Source organism: Thamnophis sirtalis, unplaced genomic scaffold (assembly GCF_051295495.1).
Source record: "Thamnophis sirtalis isolate CommonGarterSnake01/CBP01778 unplaced genomic scaffold, rThaSir2_p1.2 scaffold_6, whole genome shotgun sequence".
In the NCBI taxonomy this organism is placed as follows: domain Eukaryota; kingdom Metazoa; phylum Chordata; class Lepidosauria; order Squamata; family Natricidae; genus Thamnophis; species Thamnophis sirtalis.
The window spans coordinates 101769888-101784233 of NW_028261386.1; the positions used below are offsets into that span (position 1 = coordinate 101769888).

General features: G+C 41.3%; 1 protein-coding gene across 2 annotated transcripts in view; it reads left to right on the forward strand.

Moving 5' to 3' along the window:
- GPRC6A (G protein-coupled receptor class C group 6 member A) overlaps positions 1-14346 on the forward strand; it is a 32135-nt gene that overhangs the window by 3738 nt on the left and 14051 nt on the right. The window contains exons 2-3 of one of the 2 annotated variants that reach the window (XM_087718575.1): positions 419-722; positions 5747-6577. In XM_087718575.1, coding sequence (XP_087574701.1) covers positions 419-722; positions 5747-6577 — 1135 coding nt within the window. The remainder of the gene's footprint in view (positions 1-418; positions 723-5746; positions 6578-14346) is intronic. The other variant, XM_087718576.1, reaches the window with a different exon arrangement.

Genomic DNA, 14346 nt, shown 5'->3' on the forward strand with positions numbered 1-14346 from the left:
AGTCGTCTGATCCAAACAGTTAGTTGTCAGAGATAGAGTATTTCAACATACAGTAGATGGAGACCTAGAATAATCTGTATGTATGTAAATACAATCACGTGTTCCAAAATCCTAGAAAACATTCAAAGGTTATTTAATCTGGGCAACCACTGCAGAATGGCATTTTTATTGTTTTTGGGAAATCAGAGATAAATCTAACTACATCTGTAGAGGAGAGTTCAAATAATATTGATAAATGCCTGCCAGGTAGTTGGTCTGACTTTTCTGTCCAAGGTGTGCATTATCCGTCTTATAAGTTGAAGGGAGCTCATCACTCTGAGTTTATTGTGAGCAAATAGGCAACATGTATCCTGATTTTATATAATGTTGTACAGCTTCTGTCGAAACAGCTAACAATTATTTCTGTATTTCTTGGCAGCTTTGAAGTTCAAGTGTTTCTTCAGAGTCTTGCGATGGTCCATGCCATAGAAATCGTCAACAATTCTCCTCTTCTACCAGGAATTAAACTAGGCTATGAAATCTATGACACTTGTGCAGAAGTGACCAGGGCAATGGCTGCAGCTTTGAGGTTCCTGTCCAAGTTTAATGCTTCCAAAGACCTTGTAGAATTCAGATGCAACTATTCAGATTACACACCCCGAGTAAAAGCTGTCATAGGAGCCACTTATTCAGAAGTGTCTATGTCAGTTGCAAGAATATTGAATTTGCAGCTAATACCACAGGTAGGTCATTTTGGAAACATGTCTTTATTTTCAGTCAGCAAAATCTAAATGAGTGAATATCTCAATGGCATAACTGGAAGCTGAATATAGTTAAGAAGGGGCTGAATTTGGCAGTTGCATTTCAACAACTTTCTAGATTTAGAATACAATTCTGTAACAGAACTGAGTAATGTATCTGTAGTCTGACAAAAGTATTTCTATGCTGCATATTTTTCCACATGCATGATATTGCACCCGCAAACCTTGAGAAGTTCATTGCTAATCTTAATATCTGGAAAAAGCAATGTGGAGAAGTAGGAAATTATGTTTGGCAAATTTTTCCAGGTAAAAATTACTCAGGTTTCTTCTGGCTGTGCTACCTTTCTACATACAGGTAGATCTCAACTTGCAACCATTTTTTAACAACTGCTCAAAATTATGGTAGTACTGGAAAAAAAGTGACTTTACCGCCAGTCCCTACCCTCATGTCCATTGCAACCTCATCATGTGATCAAAATTTGGATGTTTAGCAACTGGAACATCTTGGAGATTTAAGATCACCATCTGTGACTTTCCCAAGGGGCTACTGACAAGCAAAGTCAATGGTGGAAGCCAGATTCACTTAATGACCACAGCAATAAAAGAGGGTGTGACTTACTTACCGACCACATCGCTTAGCAACAGAAGTTCCAGTCCAAACAGGGGTTGTAAGTCAAGGACAAGCCATAGAGAAAAGTGATTTTATGAATATGCAGGACAATTTAGCAATCTGTTCTCTTACAGTCTGATGTGTTACAATAGGTTAACATCTCTCCCTGTTATCCCTGCTTGCTAAAAATGCTCTTGTAGTTGTAGTTCAGCAATATCTAAAAGGCCAGGTTGTCAACTCTGTTTTACATAGTTTAATTGGAATAGTCATTTGCGATTAGCGGCTCATGTACATCTCACTTTCTGCTACATTTTCATTCATCATGACAGCACAGCTATGAATTTGCCAGTACATGAATGTAAATATGGAAATGAGGAAAGGGGAGGAGAGGTGACTGTAAATAGGAAGTAATGTAAACCAAATTTAAACAAAACTGTTCGTACACCAATGCCTCATCTGCAGAAATCAACATGCCTACTGATCTTGAAAAGAAACTTTTCTTTTTTAAAGTTAGTGCCTAGACAAATTTGGGTTTTTCCTTTAAATTATTTGGAAATACGGCTGGAAGAGACCTTGGAGGTCTTCTAGCTAGTTGTTTATTGGGAAAATCATAGTTTTCAGGCCATGATCACAGCAAATGGAGGATAATTATAGCAATGACACTTATATACCGCTTTACAGTCCTCTCTAAGCGGTTTACAGAGTCAGAATATTGCCCCCAACAATCTGGGTCCTTGATTAGCTCCCTTAATCTTCTTAGACCTTCCAGATATTGAAGTCAAATCACAATCTGTAAATATTTTCTCTTTAGCATTTTGCAGTCTTAGAAGGGAAACACAAGTGAATTCCATTTGACTAAGGTTCTGCCTATGTGCACCAACTAAGGGAATACTGAAATTATAAATCACATTTCGTTTGTGCATTTTTATGCTGATACCTGTTTATAGTTGATGTCCTCATATTTGAACAAATTCTCTGGTCACCTCAATTGCTTTTATTTTACTCTCAGACAGCTGTGATTCCGCTAAACTTCAGCCAGGGTTTGCTATGTACAGTATATGTGAAATATGTAGAAACGTTTTATGGATATGCTTATCCAGTTTTATTCGTAGATGGCTTTTCCCCCCTTTCTCTCTGTGTATCGTCAAACTTTATTATTGGTCATGGACCGCATGAAAGATTTCTTATCTTGAGGGAGTCCTCATATAATCCCTGGTAAGAGGTGAAGAGGCTGCTGAAAGCATAGGAATGAGCAGGAGATATATGTGACTAGGTTGTTTTGCTGAAAAGCAAGGATGCCTCGGAGGGGAAGGAAAGCTCGCCTGAGGGAATTTTAACATTTGCGACATGTAAACAGGGCTTCTTTCGCTCTTTTGTCCTTTCCTGGTAAAGTCTTCCCTGAAATCAGAAGGGAACCCAAAGAATCCAACCATTTCAGCAAAATGTGGGATTGAGGGATGTGATGTCATGAGGCAAATTCTGCCCCTTTCCTACGTATGTCTGAGAAGTTGCAATACTTGTCCAAAAGGGGCCAAGCTTGTGCTGGGACAGCATTTGTTTCATCATTGTCCTCTTGCTTGGATTCAAACCTGGGTTTCCCTTCTGAGTTACTGTTAACAGATTAACAGAGTTGGAAGGTACCTTATAGGTCATCTAGTCAACCCCGCTCTCAAGCAGGAGACCCTACACCATTTCTGATAGATGGCAGTCCAATCTCTTCTTGAAAGCTTCCAGTGATGAAGCTCCCACAACTTTCGAAGGCAAGCTGTTCAATTGGTTGATTGTTCTCACTGTCAGAAAGGTCCTCCTTATTTCTAGGTTGAATCTCTTCACTAACAGTTCTTCATTATGAACCACTATTATGGTTAAGGCTTTATATATATATATATATTATGGGAGGAAGCTAACTGCTTCCAACATCTGTCAATCGGCTCGTCACAAGAGTCCATCACGACAGAAACCCAATATTTTTACTGTTGCCTTTTGTTATATTTGTGTTTTTATTTGTGCTGATAAATAAATAAAGCTAGTTAGCTTCCTCCCATAATTGGGGCTTACCAGGGGTTGTGACACTAATATATACCTTCTTCCCTGGCTTCAGCTGATAAGGAGGAGACCTGTGGCTTGAGGGCTAAGACGTTTGCCTAAGATACAATACAGCACAGGTTCGAATCCCAGTAAGGGTGTGGCTAGCTGATGAGAGCTAAATAGCTTGAAATAGATCTATACTAGTCTCCCTTTATTTATTTATCAGCACAAATAAACACACACACACACACACACACACACACACACACACACACACACACATATATATAGGTTTTATTTGTGCTGATAAATAAATAAAGGGAGACTAGTATAGATCTATTTCAAGCTATTTAGCTCTCATCAGCTAGCCATACCCTTACTGGGATTCGAACATGATGAGAGCTAAATAGCTTGAAATAGATCTATACTAGTCTCCCTTTATTTATTTATCAGCACAAATAAAACACAAATATAACAAAGGCAACAGTAAAAATATTGGGTTTCTGTCATGATGGACTCTTGTGACGAGCCGATTGACAGATGATGGAAGCAGTTAGCTTCCTCCCATAATTGGGGCTTACCAGGGGTTGTGACACTAATATATATATATATATATATATATATATATATATATATATATATATATGTATGTATGTATGTATGTATGTATGTATGTATGTATGTATGTATGTATGTATGTATGTATGTATGTATGCATGCATGCATACATACATATAAATATATATAAGGAATATATTCTCAAAGGTGTCACACATTGTACAACATGCATGTTTTCAGATCACCCCACTTAAGTGTCTGTCACACAATCAGACTGGATTCTGCGCAATGCTGTGCATGTTCACATCTAGAAATTTTCTTTTCCCAGGTAGGAAAATAACCCAGAAATAAGAAATGTTTGGCAGCAAATGAAGTTATTCAGGCTAGAAATGTATACGTACTTAGCAACACAGACATTCCCTTGAACGCATGAGGCTTTCCTTCTGAAGAAATTGCGCAAAGGTGCTTTGACAAGGAATGAGCCACTGTGTGGAAGCTATAAGATCTTTTTCAACCCTGGCTGAATATAACCTTGTACCTAAATAGTCAAACTGTTTTGACAACGTGACTGGTATTTTTAAGAGTTTCAATTGACCATATCAAGTGGGGTAGCTATGTCAAATACAAAACAATGAAATAGCTCTGTTGTTTTCATTTGTTAAAATTAGCATTTTAAGGAATACCTACCCTTCCTGCTATATTTTGTTAGTTAGCCATATAATCTCTGCATATTTTACAAGATTCTGCTTGTGGGTTAAGCTTTCCATATTTAATGCCTGCTAGAGGTGATGATTCCCTCCCCCCCCCCCTAACTAGGATAATGCGGGCAGCCTTTATCTTAGTTAGTGTAATGGTTCAATTGCGGCATAGAACCCAAATCACTCTATGAAAAATTCATGGCTGATTTTTTTAAAAATTGTGATCTTTTACTAAGCCCAAAATGGCTGATAAGGGAAAATCACAAAACATGCAAGAAATCTTAGAAAAGGAATTCAAAAACATAGAAGGGAACACCAATTTTGTTGTATTTAAGTACAATGACAATAAAGATTACACTAGTTCTCTTGCCTGAATGACAATTACCTAAGACTCCATCCAGATAAATGTATTGTATTGATTCATATATGGAGCAGAGTATTTCAGAGAACTACTATCCATTCTCAGATTTTCCCCTAAGAAGTCAATAACTTTCAGGGCCTAAGAATGCAGAGGGGTTTCGACCATCGGGTACTGGAAAATGAAAGCTTTAGCGCAGGGGTGTCAAACTCAATTTCATTGAGGGCACACCAGGATTGTGTTTGACCTCGGGGGGGGGGGTGGCGGTGGCCAAGGGTGTGCCCAGCTGAACGTAACTCATGTTGGGGACACCTGTGGTGGCCAAGTGCTAAGGCAGGACTTCCCTCAGACCCTCCCTCACTCTCATTATAATCTCCTTCCTTCCTTTTCTTCTTTTTCCTTCCCTCTTCATTCTCCTTTCTTCTTCCTTCCCTCTTTCCTTATTTTTACTTCCTTGCTCTCTTCCCATCTTTCTTTCTTTTTCTTTGTCTTTCCTCTTCCTCTTTCTCCTTTCCTGTCCCTTCTTGCATGCTCAGATGCAAAAAGGGAAACATTTCTCCTTTTGCTTTGTTTTTAGTTTGTTTTGCTAGCCCTTTGCCAGCGAAAATGGAGCTTGGGAGGGGGGAGCTCCTGCTTTAGAGCCATCATGAAGTCACATCAGCAGTGAGTTCATTTTGCTGAGAGTATAACCCTTAAATAACAGCCTGTATTGGTGACCTACTCAAAACATCTCCCTGTTTTTCCCTCTCTGCAGGTCAGTCATGCAGCCACTGCAGAAATCCTTAGCGACAAAGTGCGTTTTCCTTCTTTCCTGCGCACAGTGCCCAGTGATTCCTATCAAACCAAAGCAATGGCACGATTAATCCACAAATCAGGATGGAACTGGATTGGAATCATCGCCACTGATGATGACTTTGGGCGACTCGCTGTGGAAAGCTTTGGGTTACAGGCCATGGCCAACAACGTCTGCATTGCCTTTAAAGAAATGTTGCCAGCTTATCTCTCGGACAGCACAATCCATGGCAAAATTAATCAAGCGCTTGAGAAGATTGTCAAGGAAACCAGGGTAAATGTCATCGTTGTCTTTCTGAGGCAATTCCACGTAATGAGACTTTTCAGAAAAGCAATAGAAAGGAACATAAATAAGACCTGGATTGCAAGTGATAACTGGTCAGCGGCTGTGAAGATTAGCACCCTTCCAAATATCAGTCGCCTGGGGAAAGTGGTTGGATTTACATTCAAAAGTGGCAACATGTCCTCTTTCCATGAGTTTTTGAGCAATCTCCCGACCACACCCAGGGGCAAGAACAAATTTTTAAGGGAATATACAAAGCTAATGTCAACATGCTCCCATATAAATGATCAAGATCTGAGTAAGTGCATTTCAAACCATTCAGCAGAGAGTTTGGTCCAAAATCAGACTCGCCCAATTAACAGCCTTTGGCGAGAGGAATTTCTCATTGCCAATATTGAACCAGGATTTATCCACAGCACCATGCTGGCAGTGCATGCCATTGCCAAGGCCATTCAGAAACAGTGCAAGGACAGAGACTGCAAAGATCCATACGCTTTCTCACCTTGGGAGGTAGGGCTTGATAATATTTTTCATGCTCTTTTAGTTCTGCTTTGCATCGCTTCCTTCCTTACATATTAGTGCACAAATATTAATAGTAGGATCTATTTTTGTTATTTAATCATGATGACTATCATGATAGATCATGATGATGATGATCTATCATCAAGATTAAAATATCTTGTGTGTAACATACGGTTGTGTTACATTCCACATGTGGTGTTCTGGTTTCTTAGCAGTTGAAATTGTGTTCATGTCCTTGCTTCTGCAATCCTGAGATCTTTGTTTGTCATGGTAGTTGGAGAAACCTTACATGACCTTGTAGATCATACAACAGCGTCCACTTTCACTGGATTCGCAAACATGCCAAGCCATGTCTTGTTGAGTGAGCCATAAACAGCTGGATTCATAGTAGTACATGCTAAACTAAAACCAGACAAACCGCATCATGACTTAGGATAATGTGTGACTGTGCCCTGTGTTTGAGGATAAACAGATCATATTTGAAACTAAGGAGCCATTTACAGGGTCAGTTTCCACCATTAAAATTTAATTCCAATAAGGAGTTAATTGAAATGTAAAGGTTTTTTGGGAGGGGGGGGGAGTTTCATTTTTGTTCCTAAAAAAATACAAATAGACACCTTTAGTAGTCCATATATCCCTCTTTTTCTCACCAAAAGAGACCTACTTGATTACTTATCTATTGATTGAGTATTTTATAATTTCTGGGTGGATCAGAAAGAAACCCAATCAAGATGCCCTGAATGCATCCTGGCAAAAGATCAAATCCCAAATTCTGAATATCACATTTGAGTTAATTCTTTTGAAAGAAAAATCCTTAGTTTTAAGAATAAAATTTTGTATTATGATCTGTAGTAATTTGCTCCTATCTCAGCAACAATCTATTGTTTCATCATGCTGTTTCTAAGTGTCATTGGAGACGCTTGCTGTACGTTACTTTAAAAAATCCTAAGCAAAACATCATAGAAAGCCACACCGGTTTTTCCCACAGATGAAAGAATAAAGAGACGAAAGAATAAAGAAATAATCTCAGTGAGAGATACCCTTGATATTATCAAGAACTGGTGCTTAGCATATACTGAGGGCTCTTCATCCATTTCAATGCAGCCGGTTTTCATGCAAGTCCTTAGTTAGTCTGACTCTAAATAATGGCCATGTTCACTTAGTTAATAGACAACCAACGCTGGCCTAATGCTTAACCATCTCTTAGCAAACTAACCTAACAATTTTCTAGAAAATGGCTTTCAAACAGGAAAAAGGGTTTGCTAGCTTCTTTCTCCAGTATCAGCCAGAGCAGATATTTCCACTTCAGCTAATTTTCTCTAACTTTGCCCTTTCACTCAAGATCAAATATAAATAAACTTAAAAGAAGCAGTTTTGTGCCTTTCAAGTACCCAAAATATAACTACCCGAAAATCATTTATCTTCCTCTAAGAGAGGCAAAACAGGTGTAGAGCTATAATAATCAATCAAATGGAATCCAATTGACATTTTTATCTAAATATCAGGGCTGGAATATTCTCTCCTGCATTTTTCTTTTTCTCTTATACAGCAGAATCTATTTGTAAGGCAAATAACGAAGCACCCTTCATGGCCCTTAACCTTCTTTTGATCTTGTAATTGAAGAAATATTTGTAAGTATGTGTAACCCTGAAGTCATAATCCTCCTGGACAATCGATGCAAACGTCTGATAGACATATATATGAGTGTATCTGGATTAGTTGCACACATTCTACCAACTTATCCAAGCTTTGGTTATTTAGGATTGGATCTTCTCTGTCACAGCACCTACCCTATGGGTCAACATTCCCCCAGATAGTTGCATGACCCCCATCCTAAAAACCTGGCTCTTTCCCAAAGATTTGAGTTGCAAAGTTTGGGGTCAAAGAGTCAAAGTGAGGATATTATCAGTTTTCTCAGAGCAAATAAATAGGAAGTTTCTATAATGGTTTTTCTTGCTTTCTAGTCTTCTAAATGGCCTCGTTTTGTTATTTTGGAGTTGGGCAGTTTAGACTCAGTGTGTGTATCCACCTGCCTGCCTGCCTGCCTGCCTGTATGTGTGTCCATGTGTTGAAGGGATTTTTGAAATCCAAGTCCACCAATATGTTATATTGCTTCTCACATAATGTTTTGAGTTTAACATTAATGCTGTTATCTGGGGAGTATCCTGTCAACTTATCTTGTTCTTTGGATGGAGATACACTTCCAAAAGACTTCCCCACAATTAATGAACCTCAACTTTCTGGCAAGTGCACTTGAGTTTAAAATAGTTTTGTTTGTTTTTAGCAAAGACTCTTGTGGTCATTCTTTAAATCAGTACTCTTTAAATCAATAATCCGGGGGGGTGGGGGTGGTTCCACCAATTTTTGTTCATTTCAAATTTCAGAATTCCCAAAAATTGCAAAGGGGCTGAAGAAACTTCCACACTTCTTTTTTTTCTGATACAAAGGATCCCCCAAATGAAAGTTATTCCTTGTATTACAGTTTTTAATCATGTTATCAAAATGGGAGTCTCCTCATTTGGAAGTAATGTTTATTGGTTATCAAATGTTAGGATTTAAAGACAAATTGAGTATGGCCATGAACTTTATACGCTGCTTATGAACTTCCAAAGTATAGCAAAAAGGGCATTGTATGTCTAGAAGAGAAAATGGATACAATATCAATAAAAATGGTCAGGAATTTAGATCATCCTCTTATGAGGAAAGCCAAAAGTTTGTGCGGGACATGACAGAGGTTGAGACATCTATCAGTTTGGAAAAGGTAGATCAAAATATTTTCCTTCTCTTCTGTTCTCATGTTTCTGAATGTCATTTGGGAGGGGGAAGAAATGACAAGAAAAATTGCTAGTTTCATGCACTATACAGGATTCCATCCTGGAGGTATCTGATTGGCTTTTGCTAGAAGCAGGGTTTGGGGGTGACCAGAAATTTGGCTTGATTTAGAAAGGTAATGTGCATGTTGCTAGACGTTGAATTTGCAACCTTTGAGGAGAGTACTAGCATCAAACATAGAAACCCTTCCGTAAATCACCAAATGCTTTGTCATTCCATGACTCATAGCTTTATCCTCACATCACTTTCCCTGAAAACACTGCATTTGAAATGATAGCAATGATCGGTAATAAGCCATATCCTTCACATAAACATAACTTAATTTGATATTACAGACATCAAATAAAACAATTAAATACACACAACAACCTTTCCCTCAGTTTGGCGTGAAATCTAGGAACAAATGTAGCCAGTTTTATTAAAGCTGTCAAGACTGTATTCCTGTGTCCTAAACAGTTTCATTAAAAGCAAAACTATACACAAATGGCATATCCATTTTCTAATATATCCAAGTGGTCAAATGAGGAGGATATGAGGCGTGAAATGATAAACTGAAGGACTGTATTTGAGTGATGAAACTAACATGAAGGGCACAGAATGGGATAGGACTTTTTCCTGAGCTGCTAGAATTTTAGTTGCAAGGGATTGGTTTTATTTTACTCAGGGCAGGGGCATATTCAACACTGTCTTCTTCTTTTACAACCACAATATTCTACTATTCTTCTACGTACATAGACTGAGCTATAGTGGAGTGGTAGAATGCCTGGTGCCCAGTGACGTGCGGTGAGTTTTATAGCTGGAGAGGCACTGACACAGGGGTTTCAAATTGTTTTAGACTTGTGGACTTCAACTCCCAGAATTCCACAGCCAGGCATACTCAGCATTCCAACAGCATCTACATCAGGAATTTTTGGCTTTTAACCCTTGCTTAACTCTGCTCAAGTGATCATAAAATGCCAGACTAGATGAGGCACGTCGTTATCCTGCCTCCTCCTGTAGAGGGCACTTTTTAAGAGGCTTTTTTAAACAGTTAAGCACTAAGCAGAGTCAACCACGGTGACTCTGGCAGCAACTAGTTCAGTCTGCCCTCAGCTCTTGCCTTTTTCCTTTTACATATTTTTTTTCATGATGACAGTGGTGAGGCTCTGCCTTCCCTGACTGCACGTCTCTGCTGATGCCATAAGAAAGCATTGTATTCCTGAATCCCCTTCTATGTAAAAATTAAATTTAATAGCAAACTTAAAACATAAGTTATTTGCAAATGTGAAATTATAAACTGAACAATGACATGACAGCCTAGGCCAGTGATGGCTAACCTTTTTCTAAAGCTGTGCACTATTGCACCCGCACGGGTGCCCACCCTCTCCCTTGTAGGGAGGAGGAACCGATTAGGTGGTTCCGCCCCAGGCGCCTGATGGACCCTATGGGATTTCAGACGGTGCTTGGAGAAATACCTGACACTCTCATCCACAATCCGGTAGAGTCCTTAGTCGCTGCTTGGAATACAGCGGCGGCGGGGGCTCTAAAATGGATTACGCCTTTACGGCCTCTCCGAGGTAGTGGATCCAGGAGAGCTCCTTGGTTTACTGAGTAACTCCGGGAGATGAAGTGCCAAAAGAGACGCCTAGAGCGCCGCTGGAGGGCCAGTAACTCCAAGTCAGACCGAGTACTGATGAGAGCCTTTATCAGGACCTATCTCATGGCAATACAGGCGGCAAAATCTGCGCATTTTTGCCGCTCTTATTGCATCCACTGAATCGCGCCCAGCCGCCTTGTTTAGAATAGCCTGCTCCCTCTTGAAGGGGAGGCATGTGGATGACCCTTTACAAGGTAGGGCTGAGGAATTTGTTCAATTTCTAACAGATAAAGTTGCTCGGATTCGGACAGATCTGGACTCCAATTGCACGGTACCAACCGAGGTACCGGGGGAAGGTCTTGAGCGAATTTTATGGAGCGAGTTTCAACTTGTCGCTCCTGAGGAAGTGGACAAGGCCACGGGAGCGGTGAGTGCTTCCACCTGTATACTGGACCCGTGTCCCTCCTGGCTGGTTTCGACCAACAGGGAGGTGACACGTGGCTGGATCCAGACGATGGTTAACTCCTCTCTCCGGGAGGGGTCCTTCCCGCACCTCTTAAAGGATGCGGTGGTGAAACCCCTCCTGAAGAAACCTTCTCTGGATCCAGCCATTTTGAGTAACTATCGTCCAGTCTCCAACCTCCCCTTTGTTGGGAAGGTTGTTGAGAAAGTGGTAGCCTTTCAACTCCAATGGTCCTTGGATGAAACCGATTATCTGGATCCCCTTCAGTCCGGTTTCAGGCCTGGTTACAGCACGGAAACTGCTTTGGTCGCGCTGATCAATGATCTCTGGCAAGCCAGGGATAGGGGTCACTCCTCTATCCTTGTGCTTCTTGACCTCTCAGCGGCCTTCGATACCATCGACCATGGTATCCTTCTGCCGACGGTTGTGGGAGGTGGGAGTGGGAGGCACCATTCTTCGGTGGTTCTGCTCCTACCTCTCGGACAGGTCGCAGTCAGTGTTGGTCGGAGGGCAGAGATCGACCCCTAGGCCCCTCAATTATGGGGTGCCGCAGGGTTCGGTCCTGTCCCCCCTCCTATTTAACATCTACATGAAGCCGCTGGGTGACATCATACGCCGGCACAGGATTAAATATCATCAATATGCAGACGATACACAGTTGTATCTGTCCGCCCCATGCCAACTCAGCGAAGCGGTAGAAGTGATGTGCCAGTGCCTGGAGGTTGTCAGGGTCTGAATGGGAATGAACAAGCTTGCGCTCAACCCTGACAAGACCGAGTGGCTATTGAAGCTCCCTCCCAAAGATGGTCCAGCTATTCCATCTCTCAGCCTGGGGGTTGAAATTATACAGCCCTCAGAGAGGGCTCGCAATTTGGGAGTCCTCATGGATCCGCAGCTGACTTTAGAACATCATCTGTCGGCTGTGACCAGGGGGACCTTTGCCCAGGTTCACCTGGTGCACCAGTTGTGGCCCTACCTGGACCGGGAGGCCCTTCGGATAGTCACTCATGCCCTTGTCACCTCAAAACTGGACTACTGTAATGCGCTCTACATGGGGCTGCCCTTGAAGAGTGTTCAAAGACTTCAGCTTGCCCAGAACACAGCCGTGCGAGCGATCATGAGTGCACCTCGGTACACCCACGTTACACCTATCCTCCGCAAGCTGCACTGGCTGCCCATTGGTCTCCGGACACGCTTCAAGGTGCTAGTCATTACTTTTAAAGCCCTACATGGTATCGGACCTGGGTACTTGAGAGACCGCCTCCTGCCAGTCACCTCCCAAAGATCTATCAGATCCCACAGACTAGGCCTTCTCCGAATTCCATCTGCTGGCCAATGTCGGCTGGCGACATTGTGGCTGCTCCGGCCCTCTGGAACGATCTCCCCGTTGAGATCTGGACCCTTACTACCCTTCCAGCCTTCCGCAAAGCAACTAAGATCTGGCTGTTCCGGCAGGCCTGGGGCTTTTGAACTATCCAGCCCAGGTTACGACTGTTGTGGAATTTTAAATTGCTGTTTTTTATTTTATTTTTGTATCCCCTCCCCTTTTTATTGTTAGCCGCCCTGAGTCTCTCAGGAAGAGGGCGGCATACAAACCAAATAAAATCTAAATCACCCATGCACATGAGTGAGTGATTCCTCCCTGCGTGTGCACAAGCCCCCCACACATGCATGAGTGACCCCCACAGGGGGGATTTTTACACTCCACAGGCTCCAGAGGCTTTCCTGAAGCCTGGGGAGGGTAATAACGGCCTCCGTAGGCTTCAGGAAAACTTCCGGAGCCTGGGGAGGGTGAAAAACAGGCCCTGTGCTGTTATTCTGTTTGTAGTGAGTTAACTTGCACGGTCTGAAAATGATGTAGTTTATCCCAACTGAACATTTACCCCTCTCATTCAGACAGGTTTAAGTTATTGTGGTGAGATGATGCAATTGTGAAATTCTCTCAGAGATGCACAGCTGGCCAGACCAGGTCACAGGTAGACTTTTAAGCCTTGAGAACAAGCTTGAGAATCATTTCATTATATTTCTAATAAGGAAGGGCAGGGGGGAAAGAATTAATCACTTATTAGAATTATCAATGCAATACTTCAAATGCAGTTCCAAAAAAGCTGCCACGTACTCTGGGAGAAAGACAAAGGTATGTTAAAGTATTACAGATAGGAATGCAAAACATTTTTCCTTTAAAGTTTTCAAAGTGCTGCAGAGACATAATTGCATGGACTGTGTTTAATATTTTGAGTTGTATGATTGATTCATATTGCAGCAAGTATTTTTTTTCTGACTTAGCTGACTTCTTCAGTGGTCCCTGCAATGCCACTCAAAGGTCAACTGTGGCCTTCAATTCAAGGAAGATAATCCAAACCAGTGGTGGGCTGCTGCTGGTTCTGATCAGTTTGGGTGAACTGGTAGTTTTGACTGGCGGGTGGGCTTGCCCACCTGCCCTGGGTCTATTTTGGCCATGTATCACTGTGTTTTTAAAGCTGTGCACATGCGTGGAAGGCCGCGTGCATGCACGGAAGTCAACGTGTATGTGCGGATGGCACATGCATGAGCAAAGTGAGAATGCGAGTGCATACACGCTCACATTTCCAGTACATTCTCAATAAGTTATGATGAATAAAAGCCAAGGTCTGCTTGTTCCTGAATTGATAAACACATTACAGGAAGCCATACTGAAGAGTTCATAGCATTTGCAAAAGTTAATCACATTATTAACTTTCTATAGCTTAGTAATATTGTTAATAGCTTATTTGTTTCCAAGGGAAATAAGATTAAGTCAATATTTTATTTTTATTTTAGCAAATAAAAGAAATAATTTTATTTTAGAGATGAGCTCAAGTTGATAAATTGCCTTATGAAGAAAAGTAATCAGGAAAAGGTTCCTTT